The following is a 23,427-nucleotide window of genomic DNA, read 5'->3' on the forward strand; positions in this document are numbered from 1 at the left end:
GTATTATATTTAATACCATTTAATTGGTAAATTAGAAGCATGGAAAGGTGGTAGGCGTTAGTGTGTCATTTTTAATGCATTAGACTAAATATTACTGTTGTTCTTAAAGCCAGCTGTCTCTGTTTTGCCGGCGAGCATGATTGTGAGAATTTGTCGAGCTGTAAATATGAGCTTGGCACAACTGCGGGCCAATGACCGTATCTGATCATTGGAGGGCCACTTTTGACAGAAACCCCCAAGAAATGGTACTTAAGCCATGAGAAAGGGGAGCGCTGGCGCTCTTTTCAATGTTGACTATATAAAAGAGAATTTGCACGTTCATCAGATCTCCACTTAATATGAAAATCATAGACATGACTCTGGCCATTGGGTTTGAAAATGTGAGAACAGCTGATTTTACTGGAAGGCTGATAAGTGGTCTTCAAGTCATTTCTGACCCGCTTTCAATTCATTTCTCTCCACAAAAGTTATCTCTCGAATATACAACATAACACGACCAGCTCATCGTCCGCGATTCAAGACGAGGAGAAAGGAAATCATTCAAGTGTTACTTTACTTTCTTATTTGGCATTCTTTCTTGGTTATTTTCCAACATTGTGGAGTTCTACTCTTTCATACTCCGAACTCTGATGAGGGTTATTGCATAGAACTGATGAGGAGTATAGACGGGTATTGATCGAACCATTTTTTTTTTTTTTTTTATCTGTAGCACCGAAGACTAAACTGTCAGTTAATAAACGTTGGCATCAAATTCCAAGTCAGTTATTAACTCATGCTTTGATCAGATTGTTATGGATTTCTAGACTGTATGACTACACTGTAACCTTTTTTTTTTTTTTCATCTCCAATGTTTCCTTATGGGGTGGCTTCCTCATAGTTTTTGTTTGACAGCAAAAATCCCAAAGTTTTTTTTTCTCAAACTCCGGTATTTTACTGACAATAGTTTTGCCCGGTTATGAGTGGCAGAAATAGTGTGGAAGGAAGTGTGGGAGCTTGTTGCAGGATACCTCCTCTCATCTCTTTTGGTAAGGTTACACCTCTGGCTATCTCTTTATTTCCTGCATCTGTCTCAGGCAGCCTCCAAATATTTTTGACTGAAATGACAAAAAGTGGTGTCTTAACAGATCAGCCGTTCGAAGCTGCTTCTCTCTAAGCGGAAGTCTGCTGGCCCGTGTAGCGGGTTAAGTAAACTCAGATATGATGTATGATTAGAGAGCTCAGCTTGGTGAAATTATGTGAGAAGAAGACATGCTTTTCTTTATGCCTGAGAACAGAACTTGCTCACCTATACGCACGCACAGATGTGGTGTGTAGGCGATAAAAGCACAGGATGTGTGGTTCGGGGGCAGGAAGAGGAGCGGGAGCTGAAAAAGTGTGTGTTTAGCAGGAGAGTCCCTGCTGTAGGTCTTTAACTGCTGCGTAGTAAGGGGTAATGTAACACTGATAGGAACCCGTTCAGCTACTTTACAGCCGACACACTCGTAAAATTTCTGACTGCTCATTAATCGCGTCGAGACAAAATTAAACCAGGTCTCTTTTTTTTTGTTGTTGTTGTTTTTTTTGCCGTGTCATTCCTAAAGATAAAGTAACGTAGTGTCATTTAAAAACCTCTGTAATGCTATATTACTTATTTGCTGTAAATGATTAAAACCATTATAAGCATTCTTGACGTCACACGCGCACCGACCCCCGCACGAATACATGTATGTGATGTAGTTCTTGAGCATAATTAGGGCCCGAGCACCGATGGTGTGAAAGCCCTATTGATATCCAAGGAATTATTATTCTTTTCGTTCCTTATTTTTCTCCGCAAAGAACTGCATTTTTGGAGGTTTTATCATATTCAAAAACTCATGAAAGTTGGTACACGCATGTCTCCTGGTGAAACATTTTATATTTTAGTGGTGCCGCGAATGGCTTGCCAGTGCCCCCTACACGGATGCCCCGGCGGCTACATTTACGTACATGCACCAAAATCGGTGGACATGTGTATCACACCTAGACGTACAAATAAGTTACATTGCACCATTACGTCAACTCAACAGGAAGTCCGCCATTTTGAATTTAGTCGCCATTTTTGGCGATTCACACGTTGTACTTTGTCAAACTCCTCCTAGAGATTTTGTCGGACCGACTTGAAATTGAGTCAGTTTACTCTTAACATGTTTGGGATGAAAAGTTATAAAAAGAATTTGTTTTCGTCCAACGGTGTGCCCGTGGTGTGGCGGCCATTTTGAGCGTCTTGCCATGAAACTACAAGTGACTGTAACGTTTATGTACATATTCCGATCTTCTTCAAACATTACATCTTTGATAACAGTCCCGCCCTGAAGACACCTGTACGGTAATATTCGCTAATAGTCATAGCGCCCCCTGCTGGAAACAGGAAACGATAATTTTTTTTTTTTAACTGCAAGCGGGGATATGCGGTCCCTCGCATGCTGCATGTCGGGGAGCCAGCGGCCCCGACGCGCCGGTACCCAACGTGCACCGTGCGAGGGCCCGCATATCACTGCTTGCAGATTTAATTCAATTTTCTTTTCCAGTAGATTTTATATGTTGTGACCATATTAGTATCAGAAAATGATTATCATTATGACAGTGATGTTGATTTCGTTCATATTGCCCATCCCTAATGAGGACATCTTTTTGAATGTGTTTTGTTAACTGTTGTTTTTGTGTCTGTTTCTCCAGTTGACATTCGAGAGATCAAGGAGATCCGTCCTGGACAGAAGTCCCGGGACTTTGAGCGCTATGTGGAGGACTCAGCAGCGCGGCTGGATCAGGCCCACTGCTTCGTTATTCTGTATGGCACGGAGTTTCGCCTTAAATCCCTCAGCCTAGCAGGTACACGCAAAGAGAGGGAGAGGGTAGCGTTTACATGTAGAAAGTAGCCCATTAGTGTTTGTCGGCATCGTCACACCTCTGTAGGGCTGGGTTCCAAACATGGCGCAGACCAAATGGCTGCGATACTGCCTAGTATTGGAAAAACACCTGGTCGTTTTGTACCAAGTTTCAATACCCAGGCTACATCCAAAGTAATACGTTTTCATTTTAAAACTTGCATGAGAAAGACCTATTTCACTTACCTGTCTGAGTTGAGTGCGCTGCAGGCTTCTCTGTGTGCTGCTGCTAGGTAGTGTGTACCAATAGCATGTGTGTGAGGTATTTATGAAACATCAGCAAATTGTAACTACAGAAATTGTCTTGGGTTTCACTCTCTACTTCTACACTGATATCTGTGCCGTATAGAATTATGTTTGAAGAAAAATACCCAGCCCCGTACAACAGTCAGGTCAAGAACCCGAAAGCATCAGTCAACCATTATAACAACTGATCTACACACTTGTCTTTCTCACCATCTTTTCTGTTTATTAGTTGCTGACTTTTGCCGACGTAGGACTTGTGTTTATAAGTGAATCTATCTTCTGGGTACCAAAACAAAGGCTCACAGTTCTGATGGAGTTTTAATGCCAGCATTACATTTTTGTAGCCTAAAATCACAAATTTGGCTTCAAGAACTTTACAATCTGCACAGCATATAACTGCCTCTGTCCTTAAACCCTGAGATATCAGTAAAGAACCCCCCTGCTCTTAAAAAAAATCTTTAACTGGGAATAAAAAAAGAAAATCCAAAAATATTTGTCAGTCATTTGTTTAACTGTTGTTGTTTTGTTCGGCAGCAACATCTGATGAGGAGATGACCATGTGGGTGAAGGGGTTAAGCTGGCTTGTGGCTGACACACTTAAGTCCCCAACGCCACTTCAGATAGAAAGGTAACACAAATGTAAATACACACCACAACGACACCTCAAGTTGTTGAAAGGCAGTGTGAATAGAAAGGATGTTATTTTCTGGCGTTTATTATTCCTATCTTGGTTTTTCTGCTGAATTCTCTTTCTTTTCTTTTTTTTTTAGGTGGTTACGTAAGCAGTTCTACTCAGTTGATCGCAACAGAGAAGACAGGTAAATCGGCTCGGTTACAATCGAACTGCCGAGTTATTCTAATCATCCTAACTAGAAATAAACGTAATTAGGAGCTCGGTGCACCAGTTTGTGGGCCCTCTCCAGAGTCTAACATCTAGAGTAAGTGGACTTACTGCACCCGGCTGGTAGGTGTCTGAGAGAAATCAGTTGAGGTGTCGTGAAGGAACTAACCTCTTAGCCGCACACCAGCAACTCTTCCTGCAGCAGGAAACAAACAGAGAATGGAGGTGATGCAAAGAGATGTTTGTCTGTTACATCCCTGACAAAAGAACAAGCCTTTGTTACACCGGCATTGTCTTTTCTGGCCCAAATTCCCGGCTGTGTAGTAAAGAAGTAAAACCAAAACAACTCAACAGAGCACGCAGAGTGTCTGTTTACAAGGATTCAGCATGCTTGAAACTTCCAAATTTCATTTCTGCCTCACAACAGTATCTACATGTGCAAGTTTTTGTACGTATTGTACGTGCGAATCCATGTTTGTGTTAGATTTTTTTTTCCTTCCACAAAACGTGTGTATGTGTTTAGGATATCCTGTAAGGATCTGAAGAGCATGCTGAGCCAGGTCAACTACAGGGTGCCCAACATGAAGTTCCTCCGAGAGAAACTTCCGGTAACCTCCTTCTACTCCATCTTACTGCCCATTTATATTTTACAAATACGTTGTTAGAGGCTAACGGTTTGTTGTTAACGGTGATTTTGCTCTCCCCCTTGATTATTCTCTTCTTGTTTTATAGGACTCCGAGTTGAGGAATGGAGACGTCTCCTTCAGCCAGTTTGCCCAGCTGTATCGTAGCCTCATGTTTGATGCTCAGAGAAACGTAAGTCCGATCATTTTTATGTTTCCACAGATAGTCCCAGCACTTTCATCCCCCAGCACCCCATCTGATGCCCTGCCAAGGCACTCTTTATCCCCCATCTGTCCGTTCTCAAATGGCTGCAAAATCAATATGGACCAGTTAAAAATCCACCAAGCCCCTCTAGTGGAGGCCATTAGGACACACACACACGCACACGCACACGCACACACACACACACACACACACACACAGAGATGAGGAGGCAGGCAGGCTGCGTTCAGATGAAATGGATGACCTCCGTGCCCTCCCTCCTCCCAACAGGATGTCTGTGTCCATCTCATGGTACAATACAAACTGAAAGTACAGCACTTTGATTAATTAAAATCTTCTTTTTTGACCGATCTTTCAGATGGCGATCCCATTTCTACAAAGGTAGGGTAAAACTAAATACTCATACAAAGCACAGTGAATCTTTCTGTCGCGTTACAGATGTTTGCTTACTGAAGTGAACCATTACTGACTCTGCCAGGTTCACTGACAGACCAGAACAGAGGATCTCCCTAGAGGACTTCAAGAGCTTCCTTCTGGACTCTCAAAAGGTAATCTCTCAGTGGTTGGACATCTAGTTTATTGTAGATTCGATTAATTGACAAAAACTTCCCCTATCTGGTATCAATAAAGTCTATCTATCTATCTATCTATCTATCTATCTATCTATCTATCTATCTATCTATCTATCTATCTATCTATCTATCTATCTATCTATCTCTCTCTCTCTCTCTCTCTATCTCTCTCTCTCTCTCTCTCTCTCTATCTCTCTATCTATCTCTCTATCTATCTCTCTATCTCTCTATCTATCTCTCTATCTATCTATCTATTGGAGATCTCCAATGTGTCTGTGTTTGTGAATCCAGGAAATGTGGGCCACCGACAACAACAAGGTGCAGGAGTTTATGTTCAACTACCTGAAAGACCCCCTGAGAGAAGTGGAGCAGCCTTATTACCAACAAGACGAGGTAGAAACACTCTTAATTGCCTCTCAAACTTTTTTTCCCCCCTTTTCTAAGTTCTTATCTTGCTTTTTTTCTGGGTCTTTGCACACCCAACAGAAAAATTCAAACGTATTTTTGTAAGTTATGTTTTCCGATGCCCCCCCCTGTGTTGTTGGCGTGGGTGGGTGAAGCTCAGAAATTGACATGGATAGCCATGATCTCGGCCTAAAGCACCTCCTCCCACACAGGGTTATTGACTTTGGGGCCCCGTGACAGTTCTGCAGAAAGCAACGGATGCTGTTTGTGGTCACTATAAAGTTATGATCGACTACAGAGAAGAGGGAGTTGCTGCTGGCTTTCTGTGTCTGAGGTTATATGATATTACATGCCTGGGTCATACTGAAAACAACACTTCGACAACAGGAAAAACATAATTCTCATTGTGTTGTTATTATTATTATTATTATTATTATTATAACAGAAAACATACATTTTGTTGACCTGTACTTTGCAGTCATAAACCCGATTGCTGGCTGTATGTAAGAGTACTTTAATGACATATTTTTGGGCAGACAGAAGTTGAGTCAGTCAGGTTGTCTCACCTCAGGACAGGTGAGACAACATACTCAGAACAGATGGTTCTACATACTGCCATGAATATAAACGTGCGCAGTATCATCACATTAAGTCTGCAGATGCGTTCAGTGGTGAAAGACAGGCGATTTGTGGGACTAGATTTTCACCCTTGCTAATTTTTTTTTATGGATATGGACTCAAGTACGTGGTCCTTCTCAGTTTTTTGCTGAGGGGTTCCTTACGGTATTTTTACTAAACCTTTACGTTACGTAAATGTGTGTTTGGTCTGAGACTTTACACAGTTAATTCGAGATGGTTGAGTCCCTATACATGAACCTTAGCCATCCTTATATTACTTTGACAATAACATAGCCAAGAACTGAAGTTTTTTTTACTTCATAGGGAATCTGATTTTTCCCAGTCTAACTGCAGATTATAAAAACATCCAAATAACAACACCATAGTTTGTATGTATGACACGGCAGGTCTGAATTTCATGTTAACTTATGACAAACTGAGGTGGCTGCAGAACGCTAACTTGTACTGGGTCCACTTGTTAAAATATGCATAAGTTGCACCCAAGACCGCTCCTCTGTGGTTTTCTAAGCATTTCTGAATGTTAAGCATTTACACACAGAATGCTTGTCTATGCAATTATAATGTATTCTCAAGCTCTACTGCAATACAGGCTTAAAGTTCAGGTGGATTATTGCAATGAGATGAGTTGTAAATTGCAGTAGGGCTTTGGTTGAGATTGCAAAACCTTACTGAGGTTTTGCCTATTTTTTGGTTTCGAGGTTTTGTTTGCGTTTAAACTGTGGCACAATAGTTTTTGAGGAAACAAAACTTCTGGTCGAAAGCTCGATCAGATCCTGGCAGTTTGCCTATTCATACAAACATGTGTTCACCCGCCTTTCAAAGCCCTGCTCAGTTATGGTCTCAGATTTCTGAGTCTTCATGTCTGAATTGCTTTAAAGTCTGATTGTTATTCATTTTTATATTTTCACATCGACTGTATATTGCTATAAATTTGTCTAAAGAGTGACGTCCGCATTTCAAGGTGAGTCTGTGGAAGCAGAGTTGTGGATTTGGGCCTAACCCCCTGCGGTCTATAATTCTGCTAATTTTCACTGCTATGCTTCCTCCTGTGTAGTTACTCACGTACCTGTTCTCCAAAGAGAACACCATCTGGGATTGCTCCCTGGACCGGGTGTGTCCTGACAACATGAACAACCCCCTGTCACACTACTGGATCTCCTCTTCGCACAACACGTAAGAATGGAGGGCATTTCTGTGTACTTTTAGTGCAGCCAGTTGTAATAAGGCCCTGGGAACGCTGAAGTCTGGCATCCTTTCTTGAAACCTCTACCCAACAAGGATTTTTGAACTGACTCCATACATCAGATAAACGTGTATTATTTAACAATCAAGTTCCAGAATGAGGTCCTGGCGTGTATTTTGCAGGAAAATGTATTTTTCCTCCCATTGAAAAGTGTGTCAAAGGCAGTTCAAATGATAACCTTCTGTACGAGATGTGAAACAATACTCGCTGGAGCAGCGGAATGAAAATTTCCCATGTTGCTTTGATTATGTTTGAATTGCCCAACTGTATGATTAACAAGTATTTACTCCAGTCAACAAAAGAGAAAGACCCCTTTTGATACGGTGGCGTCCGTGTGTTTATGCTACCGCCATAGAAAGTGTGTTGTGTTTGTTGTGTAGTCCCTGACATGCAAATCCTTTGAGAGACTGTTCAGATGTGAGCGTGTTTTGTGTACATACTGACGTTAACGTGCTTATTTTTAGCTACCTGACGGGAGACCAGTTTTCCAGCGAGTCGTCCCTGGAGGCGTACGCTCGCTGTCTGAGGATGGGCTGCCGCTGTATCGAATGTGGGTAAACACACATTCACACACATTAGAGTCGTGCCCACGTACAGTAAATCACCACCACCTGACTTTCAACCTTCTAATTTACTGTCATACCCCTCTTCTTATCCCTCACAGCTCTACTTATGATGCAGCCGCCACACCCTTACCCACGCACACTCTTACTGTTGCATAACAAGGCTTTATCTTGTCTCCACCAAATCCTTGTCAAGCAGGTTTTCTATCAATAGGACCGGCTTGCTTTGTTGTGTACAAGTCACATCACCTCAAACAATAGTAAACTAACGTGAAACAATCTTGTGCGTCATGAAGCTTAAAGTTCATAAATTGCGTCTGTGTTTCTACAATTCATGTGCATTCATGCAGGCTTTCGTCCTTCTTTGTTGCAGTATGGTAGATTAAATGACGTAACAAACCTTTGTGTGTTTACTTTCAGTGGACTGCTGGGATGGTCCAGACGGAATGCCCGTCATCTACCACGGACACACCCTCACAACAAAGATCAAGTTTTGTGATGTCTTGACCACCATCAAAGAGCACGCCTTCGTCACTTCTGAGTGAGTGTCCATGAGGTCAAAACATTGCTTCTTTTTATAGCCGTTGGTGGAGATGAGATGATAAAAGGAAAAGAGATGACAAATCTGAAGAGATGGCACCAAGAAATGTCAGCGGAAACCATCTAGACAGGCTACAGTGACATAAATCATTATTGTGTGTAAGAAAATAAGATCAGAAAGTTCCGCCAAAGCACAGATGAAGATGAAATGTCTTTGAAGTTGCAGCTCTTCTAGCTCTTCTAAATCCTAATCTTGTGGTCCTTATGCAGATATCCCATCATCCTGTCCATTGAGGACCACTGTAGTATCGTGCAGCAGAGGAATATGGCCACTTACTTTAAGAAGGTGTTCGGAGACATGCTTCTGACCAAGGCGGTGGATATCGCAGCAGATGGCCTGCCGTCACCCAACCAGCTCAAGAGGAAGATCCTCATCAAGGTCAGGGAGTCATGAGAATTCATATGACTGTTTGTGCCATTGTGCTGCGAGGAAACTAAGACTAGTATGTATGCAGTGTTCCAGAAAGCGTTATGTTTCTCACTGTATTTTCACCGTTCTGTCCCTTCATCTGCTGCAGCATAAGAAGCTTGCAGAGGGCAGTGCCTATGAGGAGGTGTCCACCTCCACTCCCTACTCAGAGAATGATATCAGCAACTCCATCAAAAATGGCATCCTGTACCTGGAAGATCCCATTAACCATGTAAGCATGCTCACTGTGTAATTGGATTCTGGATGCGTCATGAGAAAGAATATTCGGACTGAAATGGGCTGCAAGGAAGAAGTAGCTTCTATATCTAGCCTGTTTTATGTGTTGTTTATATGTGTTTGTAGTTATTATAAAGCAAAGAGAAATCATCACCTTGCAGCTTCGCACTTCTATCTGTTTAGCATTCATTTTTATATCTCGCTTTCTTGACTCCATGTACAGTTTCTCTCGGACTATTGAATGCTTTGTCCTTGTGTACTTAGGCCACATTTCAGTGCGACATATGGATCTTTTTAATATTTAATCCAAGCATTCGAACAAACCATCTTTCTCCCCTCATCCTCCCCCCCAGGAGTGGTACCCTCATTTCTTCGTCCTGACGAGCAGTAAGATCTACTACTCAGAAGAGACCTCCAGTAACCAGGGTAACGATGATGAGGAGGAGCACAGAGAGGTTAGTATACCGGATCTGTAGTTGAAACACACGGACTTGATTTTGATCTTGTACATGACATTGCACTTAATTCATATGCAGTATTTTTGAAATATAGTAGGTTGCTGTCAGTTTTGGTTTGTAATACTCAAAGGTCTGTACCTGGAACTGATCCAGAGGGAAAGGAGGAGGTGCCAGTATTAAACCCGGTGCAGTTTACTGAATGCGGACACAACAGAAATGCTGCGAGTTGACGTACGGCTCCCTCTCTCCTTTAACGTACCAGGTGTCCAATGGCATGGACCAGCATGTGACAGAGAAATGGTTCCACGGAAAGCTCGGTGCCGGGCGAGATGGGCGGCAGATAGCCGAGAGGCTGCTGTCCGAGTACTGCCTGGAGACCGGAGCTCCTGATGGTTCCTTCCTGGTCCGGGAGAGTGAGACGTTTGTGGGGGACTACACACTGTCTTTTTGGTAGAGTACATACAGTTTTTGCACTCATGATATCTGTGAACTTTGAAGACGTTTTACAGTACAGAGAATACAGGGGAAATTAAGGATATTGAAAGGAAATGGATGTTAACATTAAAACTCTCGCATTGATTGGAGATATTCTTTAGAATTGTGCAATTTATGTTTGCATTTTGAAAATACCACAGTCACATATCAAAGTTTGAATAATTAGTTAACTCACCTCTGGCAAAATCCATCGCATAACAATAACACTGTTGACTGTGTTTCTTGGTTGTTTGTATATAATATATATAGATATATACTGTACTGTATATACTGTGCATTTTATATTTATATTTTTTTACTGCTACGTTATTGCTTTTCTATTGTTCTATTACTATCTTATTGCTTCTGTATGCTGCTGTAGCGGAAAAAATTAACTACCTAACCTAACCTAACCTCGTTAATGCACGTAAAGCCCCAGGTCTGTGGTATTCTGTATGCATTAGTGGAAAGTACCGTGTGTCGGTAAACTCATGCCACGTGTTGTGCGGGCTTGATTCATGCAAGTAGCAGAGTGACGCACTGGCAGATCAATTGATGTCAATTTCTCCATCACTGATCGAACATGGTTGTTGTCACGGTCTGAAGTGTGATCAGTAACCTTCTGTCTGCTAATGCTTACACTCAAGTGTGAGTTGGAGGTACCTCACAGCCAATCTTAATCTTTGACAATGTAAACAGGAAGTACGACGTGACCATGGCATCGGTTAGCTGTGAGCTACGACTTGAGCTCTGCTTTTTTAGCTTCTGTACCGTGTGGTGCCTTTTTGATAAATCGGTCCCATTAAAAGGCAGACGAACTGCCTGTTAAAAAATTCCCATTTACAGTGGAAAAATGGACTTTCTATTTGATTTCCAAATGGATTTATGGACACTTATTCATGATGGACATCGGATGTAACATCATCTTCGGGGAATAAAATGACCCTGAATCGAAAAGTGTCTCTATCATGTCTGTAACTTCAGGTTTGACTTGAGTTAGGACTCCAAGTAGGAAAAAACAGCCTCTTTGAGCTTTGTGTTACAGCCACTGCTTCTGCTGCTCTAACAGATGACGGCGTTGATAAGAGAGTGTGTGTGTGCGTGTGCGTGTGCGTGTGCGTGCGTGTGCGCGTGCGTGTTATTTACACACAATGTATGGGAACATTGTACAGATACTCTCAGAGGGCAGAATGTAAAAGCTTATCAAGGTTTTACTTGTTAACCTATAAAACAAACTGAAACGTTAGTGCAGGTGAACGTTTTTAAAATTGTAAATCTCTCACCTCCTCTTTCTCTCCATCCTGCCATCCACACGACAGGCGTTCGGGACGGGTGCAGCACTGTCGTATTCACTCTCGTCAGGAGGCAGGCAGCCCCAAGTTCTACCTGACTGACAACCTGGTGTTCGACACGCTGTTTGCCCTGATCAACCACTACCAGCTGGTGGCGCTGCGCTGCAACGAGTTTGAGATGAAACTGACTGAGCCGGTGCCTCAGACCAATGCCCACGAGAGCAAAGAGTGAGTCCACAAGTATTCACACAGACGGCAGACAATTTAGTATTCTGAAGCACCGAGGTCCTTCAGTGATGTTTTTTTTTTTTTTTTGTTTTTTTTAGGGTTGCCACTTCATTTCAGAAACTAGAGATTTACTCATTTTGCTTAAACTCTAAATAACATTTTATTACTACTAGTTTACATTTTAGACCAGTTTCTGGAGTCCTTGTCTCGAATGAAAAAGCTGCATCGCTGCAATTATCTATCAATTGTCTTCTCATGCTGTGTATTCCAGGTGGTACCATGCCACCCTCTCCAGGAGCCATGCAGAGAACATGCTGATGAGGGTTCCTCGTGACGGGGCTTTCCTTGTCAGGAAGAGAACAGAACCCAACTCCTTTGCAATTTCATTCAGGTAACCAAGTTGTGTCGCCGCGTTGGATCTTAATCATTTCTATCTCGCTTCTTTCTAATTCACCAGGATGACTGTTGAGGAGGAACAATGATTCAAAATCCCAGAAAATTATACGTTACGTCCGAGTTTCTTAGCGGAGCCGTCTCTTGTGTTTTCTTCAAAGGGCCGAGGGTAAGATAAAGCACTGTCGTGTACAGCAGGAGGGTCAGACTGTGGTGCTGGGCACTTCAGAGTTTGACAGCCTTGTAGATCTCATCAGCCACTATGAGAGGCACTCTCTGTACCGCAAAATGAAACTGCGCTATCCCATCAATGAGGACACACTGGAGAAGATAGGCACTGCTGTGAGTATTACACTATACAGTCTACAACACATTTTGTACATATAAATAAACAGGAAATGTTATCTGGGTGAATAATCAAATTACCGAAAAATGTGGTAGTGTTTCGTGCTATCTTGTGGTTTTCAGTCTCGTAAAATCCCCAATGAAAAGACCTTTTGAACATAAAAGTGTGTTGTCCAACAGGAGCCAGACTACGGGTCACTGTATGAGGGCAGGAATCCAGGCTTTTACGTGGAGGCTAATCAAATGCCAACATTTAAGGTGAGTGTCCAGTGTGGAGAAGTTCACATGTAGTTGAACTCCGCATCGCTCGCACTTTGACCTGCATATATGAACAGTGAACAAGCGCTTCAGAGCCCTTTTCCTCGTCTGTCTTGTCTTTCTAGTGCACGGTGAGAGCCATGTACGACTACAAAGCTCAGAGAGATGATGAGCTCTCCTTCACCAAGAACGCCATCATCTCTAATGTGGACAAACAGGAAGGAGGATGGTGAGCGAGAGCCATTCAATCTATTCAGGAAGTCATTCTTGAATTATCCATTTAGACTGATCACATTCATGTGGTGTGACAGAGCCAGGGTGTATGAAGTGGGTGAATGATACAGGTGTGGGACTGTGGTTTTTAGCTTGAAATGTATTTTTATTGTATCAGTGTTGGCATCGGTGTTCAAAAATATTTACGAAAAACACATCCGCCTCTCTTCTTAACCCGTCTTCCCCCACCTCTTTTTCCTCTCAGGTGGAAGGGTGACTGCGGAGGGAAGAAGCAGCTGTGGTTTCCCGCAAACTACGTGGAGGAGATCAGTCCGTCAGCGGCGGAGCCCGACAGAACTGTGAGGATCAAACCCACTAAATGAGAGAGTATTGTGTTTTCAGTGAAATGAGAACACCCGCTCCCTCCACGGGGAGGTCGGGCCTCGTCACTCATCTGTCAGTCGTTCACCCTCACGGAGATACGCATGTACTGCGGATCATAACTTCAGACAGAGTGACAGCCTCTTTAATAATCCCTCTCTTCTTTTTTTTTTTTTTTTTTTTTTTTTTTTTTTATAAAGCAGGAGATGACAGAAAGCAGCCCTCTGGGAGATCTGCTGAGAGGAAGTGTGGACGTGTCTTCCTGTCAGATTGGTGAGTGGAGGCCACTCCACTTCCTGTTCGACTCTGCTGCAGGGCTTTAGAACAGCTCGTCACCTTGCCTGAAGGCAGCCTCCTTTTTCTGGCCGTCATATGCATGCGCGCACAAAAATCTCCCAACTGCTTGTTTTCATTTTCAAAACGGCCGAGCCATCACTCACTCTACTGTCCCTTTCACCCATTATCAGCCTCTTCTATTATTAATTCTTCTTCATTTGGTTTTGTCATTACTCATGCTTTTCTAACAGCGCCGCGTCTGTGGTTTTATTGACGTCCTCTAGTCCAGTCAATACACACCCATTAGTGCTGGCACATGCCGTCATGCATTGTTGGTGCCTCTGCTAAACCACAGTTAATACCGGAGTCGGGTGTCCCTGTGCTGGCTCACCGGCTCCATCTAGTGGTAGCATGAGAAAGATATTATTATATCTTTGTGATATATATTTCCTCCAAGGCTTCCTAAAAGCCGGTGCTTTCCTGAGGAGAAAGTGATGACGCTGAACTTTGAGGCAGGGCTTCTGTTTGTGTTGTCTGCTTATCGCTGCTGCAGTCACATTATTTGAACTTTGACCCCGTTTGCCTCTGACCCCGATGATACGACGTCCAATCAAATTATAGCTGACAGAGGTTTCAACCGATTCAGTCAAGTTGAAAGAGGCGTTACAGATAAAGGATTGTTTTGTTTTTTTCTTGCTATTTATATTCGGATGAATTTATTTTTGTATGTTTTATAATAGCTTCAGTTTGTTTTTGTTGCAAGTCAAATAAAAAAAAAAAATAAAAAAAAAATGTCAAGAAGGAAGTTTAAAATGGGAAATGGAAACCCTATTTGTCCTCTTCATTCCTGTTTTCCTTTTCCTGTGTCCTCGCTTCAGTTGTGCGTCTTGATGGAAAGGGCAGCAGACCTCACGTCTTCTCCCTGGCGTCAAATACCTCCATGCGGACGGGCCCGGTGCTGGACGTCGCTGCCAGCAGTCAAGAAGAACTCAAGGAGTGGGTGGTGAAGATTCGGGAGGTCACCGTGACGTCAGAGGCCAAGGTAAATACACACATATATATATATACAGTTGAAACCAGAAGTTTACATACACTGTGCAAAAAGACACACAACACTTTTTTTTCTCACTGTCTGAAGTTAAATCAGACTAAACCTCTCCTGTTTCAGGTCCGTTAGGATTACCAAAATTATTTAACTTTTGCTAAATGTCACAATAATAAGAAAGAGAATTTCTTAGAGAATTTTATATTACTTTCTTTGAGGTCAAAAGTTTACATACACCAAAAGTACTATGTCTTTATACGACGTGGGCAAGCCCAGATGATGATGTCATGGCTTTTGAAGCTCCTGATAGGTTAACTGACAACATGTGAGTTAATTGAAGGCACACCTGGGGATGTATTTTAAGGCCACACCTCAAACACTCTGCTTCCTTGTTTGAAATCATGGGAAAGTCAAAAGAAATCAGCCAAGAAATCAGGGAGAGAATCGTGGAGCTCCACAAGTCTGGTTCATCCTTGGGTGCAATTTCCAGATGCTTGAAGGTGCCACGTTCATCTGTGCAAACAATTATACGCAAGTATAAACATGGGAATGTCCAGCCATCACACCGCTCAGGAAGGAGACGGGCTCCGTGTCCCAGAGATGAACGTGTTTTGGTCCGACATGTGCAAATCAACCCCAGAACAAAAGCTAAAGACCTTGTGAAGATGATGGCTGAAGCTGGTAAGAAAGTGTCATTATCCACAGTGAAACGAGTCCTGCACCGACATGGGCTGAAAGGCTACTCAGCAAGAAGGAAGCCATTACTCCTAAAGAAACATTAAAAAAAAAAGCCAGATTGCAGTTTGCAAAAAGACACCAAGACAAAGACCTTAACTTCTGGAGACATGTCCTGTGGTCTGATGAAACTAAAGTGGAGCTGTTTGGCCATAATGACCACCGTTACATTTGGAGGAAAAAGGGGGAAGCTTGTAGACCTGAAAACACCATCCCAACTGTGAAGCATGGAGGTGGCAGCATCATGTTGTGGGGCTGTTTTGCTGCAGCGGGAACTGGAGCTCTTCATAAAATAGACGGCATCATGAAGAAAGAACATTACCTGGAAATATTAAGGCAACATCTCAGGACATCAGCCAGGAAGCTACAACTTGGGCGCAAATGGGTTTTCCAAATGGACAATGACCCGAAGCATACTGCCAAAATAGTTAAAAAGTGGCTTGAGGACAACAAAGTCAATGTCTTGGAGTGGCCATCAGAAAGCCCTGACTTGAATCCCATCGAAAATTTGTGGGCAGATCTGAAAAGGCGTGTGCGAGCGAGGCGGCCAACAAACCTGACTCGGTTCCACCAGTTCTGTCGGGAGGAATGGGCCAGAATTCCAGCAGAGTACTGTAAGAAGCTTGTGGAAGGATACCCAAAACGTTTGACCCAAGTCATGCAGTTCAAAGGCAATGCCACTAAATACTAAGGAACTGGATGTAAACTTTTGACCTTGAAGAAAGTAATGAAAAATTCTCGAAAATATTCTCTTTCTCATTATTGTGACATTTAGCAAAAGTTAAATAATTTTGGTAATCCTAACGGACCTGAAACAGGAGAGGTTTAGTCTGATTTAACTTCAGACAGTGAGAAAAAAAAGTGTTGTGTCTTTTTGCACAGTGTATGTAAACTTCTGGTTTCAACTGTATATATATATATATATATATATATATATATATAAGATGCCTGACAGGAGAAGCACTCGTGTTTACCTTTGTAAGACCGGCGACTTATATTTTGGAAACACTGACTGAACAGTGCACATATGGTGTTTATCAGTTATGTCTTTCAGCAGACTCACACTCACAAAGTCTCACACCTGGAAGCTGTCTTGTTTTGTTTCGTACAACCACCGGAGCAGCAGTTGTTGAGGAGAGAGGAAAGCGTCAGGCTAGCGTCAAAGCGAGAAGTGACGCGTGTTACTGTTGGAGCTGCTGTATTTACACCCGTGTGTCTTGTCTCTGTGCCCAGCTGGAGGAGGGGAAGTTGATGGAGAGGAGGAAGAAGATTGCACTGGAATTGTCCGACCTGGTCATCTACTGCAGGCCAGTGCCATTTGATGAAGAAAGTAAGATTTACACACGCTCATTAAGACTGAAAACGCACGCTTTTATAAGCTCACAACATTCACATAAAGGGGAAACGCGTCCAGTGCCGATACAGGAGGAGGTTAAAGACGTCCTTTCCTCTCTGCCCCCGTTAGAGATTGGCACCGAGCGGGCCTGTTTCCGGGACATGTCGTCCTTCCCCGAGACCAAAGCAGAGAAATACGTCAACAAGATCAAGGGGAAGAAGTTCCTGCAGTACAATCGACTGCAGCTGTCCAGGATCTACCCGAGAGGCCAGAGACTCGACTCTTCGAACTACGACCCGCTGCCCATGTGGCTCTGCGGCTCCCAGCTGGTGGCACTTAACTTCCAGACCGCAGGTATCCACCTCCGTTTCGGGGCCGATGGCGCAGCCGGGACAGGAAATGCGCCTTTGCTGCCGACACGCCGTTCACCTTCTTCTCACTCCCGACTCTTTCCTCCTTCCTTCGGCCTCCCGCAGACAAGCCGATGCAGATGAACCAGGCCCTGTTCATGCTGAACGGCAGGAGCGGCTACGTCCTCCAGCCGCCCATCATGAGGGACGACACCTTCGACCCCTTTGACAGACACACACTGCGGGGCCTCGAACAAACCACCCTGGAGATAGAGGTACGCCAGAGGGACACACACACACACACACACACACACACACACACACACACACAAAGAGGCTGTGTTTTCCACAAACCTGAAGTTACAGACATGGTACAGATACTTTTAGATTCAGGGTCACTTTATTCCCCGAAGAATGATATTACATCCGATGTCCATCATGAATAAGTGTCCATAAATCCACTTGGAAATCAAATAGAAAGTCCATTTTCTCCACCGCAAACGGGAATTTTTTTTTTTAACAGGCAGTTCGTCTGCCTTTTAAACGGGACCGATTTATCAAAAAATGCACCACACGGTACAGAAGCTAAAAAAAAAAAAGCAGAGCTCAAGTCGTACTTCCTGTTTACGTTGTCAAAGCCTCCAGATTCAGGGAACCGTCGTTCCACAGCCGAGAGCATCATCATCATCATCCCCCCCCCCCCCCAAGAGAAACAGGAGATTCACTTTGTTTTGGGTGGCAGGGGCACAGTGTGTGTGTGTGTGTGTGAAGACGTTAACGGTGCATGCTGTGTTCCTCTTCTTCTTTCCTGAAGGTTTTGGGCGCCCGGCATCTGCCCAAACACGGCCGCGGCATCGTGTGCCCGCTGATAGAGATCGAGGTGTGCGGCGCCGAGTACGACAGCGCCAAGCAAAAAACCGACTCCGAAGGTGAGACGCTGCTCGAAATTGAACCCGCCGGCTCCTCGGCCGAAAGCGAAGAAGTGAGCGGGTGACCGTTCGCCGGGGGCACGTGCGCCTCCGCGTCATTTCCCGTCTGCTCCTAGAAAAACAGGAAGTCGAGCAAACAACTGAGCCCACGTGTGGGGAACACAAAGGGGAAAAACATCGCACGGCGTGGACGCGGTCGTCGCGCGGATGTCATCGGGCTCCACGGTCGGGGGAGAGGGGGGGGGGGGGGGGTTAAGAAGCGTTGTCGTCGACGTTTCGTCGGTTTGATGCTTTTAACGTATAGATTTTGATTGTTTGGGGATTTTTTTTTTTTTTTTTTTTTTTTTTCAAAATGGACTTGTATTTTACTTTCGTGAACTTGTACTATTACTGGACCTGTGATGGACCGGTGATCTGTCCGGGGGGAGGAGGGGGGAGGCTCCGGTTGAACCTGCGCAGGATACAGGGTACAGATAATGGACGGTCGGATGGATGCAATATGACTGTGCTCATTAATCAGCGATGAGAGCGCTCACTTTACTCAGTTTCACTTTCATTATTTGATTTGCCGATTCTTCTACTTTCAGTCGCGTCTTCTCAGAATTTCTCCGATAACCGGGCCGGTCGTGTATTTTTTTTTTTCGCTGCGGACTGCGGCGGCATTTATTTGCGGTATCGTCTCCTGTTCATTCGTCCGAGTAAGTCGTGTAACTTTTCATTTACGGCGATCTCCTCCGCACCGGCTCCTCCGGCGGAGCAGTGAGCCGAGGCAAAGAGATTTTACTTTGAAAGGCTACGACGTGGTTTTCTTTTGAGTGTAATTAGGCTGAAGTTTAATGTGTAAAACAGTTATGCAGTAGTAGTAGTAGTAGTAGTAGTAGTAGTTTTCACTCTGCTGTCACCGGACGAAGGTAACCACGGGGATGACACCAGCGGCGGATACATTTCTCGACCTACTTCAGTTTTGTTTGTCCTCCTCCAGCTGACAACGGTCTGAACCCCACCTGGCCGAAAAAGCCGTTCCAGTTCGCGGTGTGCAACTCCGCCTTCGCCTTCCTGCGTTTCGTGGTTTACGAGATCGACATGTTCAACGACCAGAACTTCCTGGCTCAGGCCACGTTTCCCATCCACGGCCTCAAGACGGGTACGTGTTCAAAAAAAAAAAAAAAAAAAAAAGTGTCCTCCCCGGGGTGGAGGGGTGGGTGGGGGAGACGTGGGGAAAAAAAAAAAAAAAAAAAAAATCTCCCTGTAAATCGGCGCTGTAATGAGAAGCTGTGGTTTGTGTTGCACCAGGCTACCGGTCGGTACCGCTGAGGAACAGCTACAACGAGGATCTGGAGCTGGCTTCTCTGTTGGTCCACATGGACGTCACCAGGGGCAGGGTGAGCCACCGGTCTCCACCGAGCTTCGTCCAAACCCGCTCCGCGAAGTGTCCGTCGCCGTCAACGGACACTTCGTTCGCCCCGCGAAAAAAACAAAAAACAAAAACAAACAAACGTGAAGCGGCCCAGACGAACCACGCACGCCGACGTGTGGCCGGTTAACAACGCGCGCGCGGTCACTGGAGCGCATCTCGTTTGTTCATGTGTTCATTCTCCTCCTCTTAAAAGACGCGCGTTCCTTTTAAAAACGACCGAGCGTACCGACGCGACGCGCTTCCGTTTGATTTTTAAACCCCCGGGCCGCTCGGATTGAGGCCCGGGGGGGGAGGACGGGCGGGGCGGGGGGGGGAGGGGCTCCGGCGCCCGTGGGAATCACCCCATCTCGCTCCTCGTTCTCTCAGGATGAAAACGGCGAGGTTCTGAGCCCGTTCCTCGCCGTCGGGGCCGCGTCGGTGTCGGTGTCGGCCCAAGCGGGGCGGGAACGTTTCGGGGAGCTGAGCTCGGTGTCCTCGACGTCCTCCGGCATGTCCCCTCTGCCGCAGTCGCCGGCCCAGGCCGTGGCCTACAGAGGGAGGGAGGGCTCCTTCGAATCCCGCTACCAGTCCCCTCTGGATGACTTCAGGGTGTCCCAAGAGGCCCTGCTGGACCACATGGACCCACAGAACAGAAGGTGTGTGTGTGTGCGTGTGCGTGTGCGTGTGTGTGTGTGTGTGTGTGTGTGTGTGTGTTTTGGTTGGAGTGTTTCACGTGGCTGTTCTGAAGGCGTAGAAGATTCCCGACATCCTCCTGTCTTTGTCTTCATTTCAGGATGTTGCGGAGAACCAGAGTGGGCGGAGAGAACCGTGTCTAAGTCCAAGCCAATCAGGACGCATTTCTGTTGCACCCCCCCCCCCCACCACCCCCCCACACCACCACCACCACCACCACCACCCCCACCCAGTCGCCTCTCCCCGTACTGATGATGTCACTGACTGCTGTGAACACTGTTTCCATGGAAACGCCCACCACCGCTTTGGCCTACATTTCAGGCAGCTCTCCCTCCCTCCGTTCTCCAAACGCCCTCCCCCCTCCCTCAAAAAACACACACACACACACACACACACACACACAACCCCCCCCCCCCCTCCCTCCCTCTCTCCTCGCTCCCCGCCGCCCAGCCTCCTCACCACTCGCCTGACGAGGAGGAAGAGGAGGAGGAGGAGGAGGAGGGACTCGGACACTGGAGGGGCGGGGGTGGTCGCCGAGAGGAAGCCGACCGCCGAGGACAGGAAGAAGAAACCGCAGCAGAACAAAAAGTTCCAGCTCTGGACCGGTCGTTTCGTGGGGCGGGTCGTCCCCCGCTCGTGTTTTCGGTGCACACAACAGCTGCTTAGTTTGGAGGCTAAGAGGAGAGACAGGGAGAGCTGTAAAAGGTATCAGTTTGAAACTGTTTCCACTTAAGTTTCTTCGCTCCTCTCTATTTGGCGTCTATATAAATATATATATTTATTCCTGCTGCGCTGTTGGCCAGAGAACAGCAGCAGCCGACCTGCTCTCAAAGAGCTCCTGTCTCCATGTTTTTAATTATTATAATTATTTAAACCTTTAAACATTCGTAATGTGACTTTTCTTTCTTTTTTTTTTTTATGTTAATGTGTTCAAACATGAGGGCTCTCTACAGCTATTTTTAATCTCTTCTCTGCTTTGCGGAGGAAAATGATGCGCCTTCAGTTTTAACTCGTACTAAAACCCCGCAGCGATATTAAAAAATTTTAATTTCTTTTTTTTTTTTTTTCTTTCTTAAGGCATCAGGAAGAAGTCATAGCCCGTTTGCGTTCAGCGAGCGAGCGGGCAGCATCGTACGTTTAGTCCGCACGCGTACAAACACACTTTTTGTTTTGTTTTTATTTCTGAAGTACATTCCAGGGAAAACAAAAACAAAAAAAAAAAAAAAAACTGCACATCATTCCACGCTTTTTTTTTGTTTTTTTGTTTTTACAAGCCGGCCCGCCGCGACCTCAGAAACACGTCTCCCTCTCCGAGTTCTTCGCGTGATGAAGCGGGACCGGGGGGGGGGGGGGGGGTTCCACGGTTGTAGTCTTGATTGTGAATCATAATTGTAGTTTTGATTTGTCTTTCCCCCCCCCCCCCCTCCCCCACCCTCCTTCTATCTACTACCAGCGAGGCTCGTCCGGTCACTCGAAGGGAAAGTTCCCCCCCCCCCCTCCGGTGGGGGAGGGAGGGGGGGGGGCTGCAGGTTACCGCGAGAGAGACGATCCCGTTCATTATTATTTACAGTCACAGTTGAGTCCCGCCGCGTCCCGGCCACGCCGTTCGAGTGTTTCAACCCGTTGGCCGTTCCTGGAATAAACCAGACGTAAGGGCGATATAAATAACGTCGCCGTTTTAAATTGAGCGTTTCTGAGAAGCTATTTATAAAAGGTTTTGAGGTCCTAGTGGAAAGCGTTTTTACTGCAAGCCAAACTGTCGTCGAATTTGTGTTTGAGAAAAGAAGAAGTTGTGTCCGGTGTCGTTGACCGACGAGGGAGAGCGGTCGCCAAGACATGAAGGGACCTTTTTTTTTGTTTGTGTGTGTGTGTGTGTGTGCGCGTGCGCGTGTTCGTGCCGCTTCCCGGAGACGATCCCGGTCGAGGATCTTTACGTTCCGTCGCTGCCCGTGAATTTATTTGAAATGAAATATGCAAAAAAAAAAATAATAAAAAAAAAAATATTGTAGACTTTGTTGTGTAAACAAAAACAAAACAAACAAAAAAAAAACACTGAAAGAAATGCTCCAGTTACCGATTTGTCGTTTCTAACGTCGGGCTCTCGTTCTACTTATTAAAGTGCGTCTAACTCGGGTGTTCAGAGAGGGGGTCCGGTTACGGCAGGTGTCGGTGTCCTTTTAAAAGGTGCGGGTTCCTGCAGCTGCGACGGAGAGGAACGGTCCCCCCCCCCCCCCACCCCCCCGCCCCTCCGCCCTCCCCCCCTGAGTCCAAAGCTTCACGCCAGAGGCGGTGTTGCGCCTTTCAGGGAGCCCAGCGGACGGAGCTCGTATGTAAACCAGTGAACAGTGTTTTTCCTCTGCTTGTGTGTGACGACTATATACTGTAAGCTCGATATTCTCGCTCGGTGTTTGGCCACCGAGACGCACCTAAAAGCCATATGGTATGATTTAAGGTCAAATAAATACATAAAATAAATATATATATATATATAAAAAAACAAAAAAAAAGCAGGGTCAGGCGAGCGAATACTTTTAAAGGCCTCAGAAAATATTTTGCGTTTGCACCCCCCCCCCCTCACCCGATATTAATCCCGAAGCTCCTCCTCCGTACGTTTATTTCCTCCCGCAGCGGTCGATGAACGCTTAAAGCGCCCCCCCCACCACCACCACCACCACACCCCCACCCCGCTCTTCACTTTATTCTAAAGGGACGGAGTCCAATCAACTAGAATAACTTAAAACGCCCGCGTGGAGTGCGCAGGGCCCTTAACCGTCATTTGTTTTTGCCTCTTTTTTTTGTTGTTGTTGTTGTTGTTGTTGTTTTTTTTTCTCCAAACTTGTCCGTTCTGTTCGCGACAGTCTCATTTGCAATCGCCTTTCTGTAACGTGCCTAAACTATGGAGAGGAAAAGTATTCATTTTTAATTTTGCCTTTCATATGAAACATATTCAAGCCTGAAAAGTAAATAAAAATACTTACTACTTTATACTACTTTGGTCTTTTTTTTTGTTTGTTTTGTTTTTCTTTTGTGTGAAATGTGAATGCGCTGCAGCGAGGTGCGTCATGTTCAGTTGTCGGATGTAACTGCAGCGCGCGCACACACACACACACACACACACACA

The 23,427-nt window shown here is 45.1% G+C and overlaps 1 protein-coding gene across 3 annotated transcripts in view; it reads left to right on the forward strand.

Moving 5' to 3' along the window:
* plcg1 (phospholipase C, gamma 1) overlaps positions 1-23,291 on the forward strand; it is a 28,656-nt gene extending 5,365 nt beyond the window's left edge. The window contains exons 3-33 of one of the 3 annotated variants that reach the window (XM_069140516.1): positions 2,695-2,847; positions 3,684-3,777; positions 3,920-3,967; positions 4,514-4,598; positions 4,723-4,806; positions 5,195-5,217; positions 5,315-5,384; positions 5,700-5,801; positions 7,507-7,625; positions 8,160-8,245; positions 8,679-8,799; positions 9,069-9,237; positions 9,377-9,499; positions 9,858-9,959; positions 10,225-10,412; positions 11,756-11,956; positions 12,228-12,347; positions 12,511-12,691; positions 12,875-12,952; positions 13,078-13,181; positions 13,431-13,524; positions 13,747-13,819; positions 14,701-14,864; positions 16,836-16,932; positions 17,068-17,292; positions 17,415-17,563; positions 18,103-18,217; positions 19,200-19,361; positions 19,511-19,599; positions 20,001-20,269; positions 20,407-23,291. In XM_069140516.1, coding sequence (XP_068996617.1) covers positions 2,695-2,847; positions 3,684-3,777; positions 3,920-3,967; positions 4,514-4,598; positions 4,723-4,806; positions 5,195-5,217; positions 5,315-5,384; positions 5,700-5,801; positions 7,507-7,625; positions 8,160-8,245; positions 8,679-8,799; positions 9,069-9,237; positions 9,377-9,499; positions 9,858-9,959; positions 10,225-10,412; positions 11,756-11,956; positions 12,228-12,347; positions 12,511-12,691; positions 12,875-12,952; positions 13,078-13,181; positions 13,431-13,524; positions 13,747-13,819; positions 14,701-14,864; positions 16,836-16,932; positions 17,068-17,292; positions 17,415-17,563; positions 18,103-18,217; positions 19,200-19,361; positions 19,511-19,599; positions 20,001-20,269; positions 20,407-20,449 — 3,731 coding nt within the window. In that variant the 3' untranslated portion in view covers positions 20,450-23,291. Of the gene's footprint in view, positions 1-2,694; positions 2,848-3,683; positions 3,778-3,919; positions 3,968-4,513; positions 4,599-4,722; positions 4,807-5,194; positions 5,218-5,314; positions 5,385-5,699; positions 5,802-7,506; positions 7,626-8,159; positions 8,246-8,678; positions 8,800-9,068; positions 9,238-9,376; positions 9,500-9,857; positions 9,960-10,224; positions 10,413-11,755; positions 11,957-12,227; positions 12,348-12,510; positions 12,692-12,874; positions 12,953-13,077; positions 13,182-13,430; positions 13,525-13,746; positions 13,820-14,700; positions 14,865-16,835; positions 16,933-17,067; positions 17,293-17,414; positions 17,564-18,102; positions 18,218-19,199; positions 19,362-19,510; positions 19,942-20,000; positions 20,270-20,406 lie in introns of those variants that run through there. The other 2 variants (XM_069140517.1, XM_069140518.1) reach the window with 2 other exon arrangements.
* Positions 23,292-23,427: the final 136 nt, after the last annotated feature.

Source organism: Embiotoca jacksoni, unplaced genomic scaffold (genome assembly GCF_022577435.1).
Source record: "Embiotoca jacksoni isolate LCO1_2020_lvr unplaced genomic scaffold, fEmbJac1.0.p SCAF_9, whole genome shotgun sequence".
Classification (NCBI taxonomy): Eukaryota; Metazoa; Chordata; class Actinopteri; family Embiotocidae; genus Embiotoca; species Embiotoca jacksoni.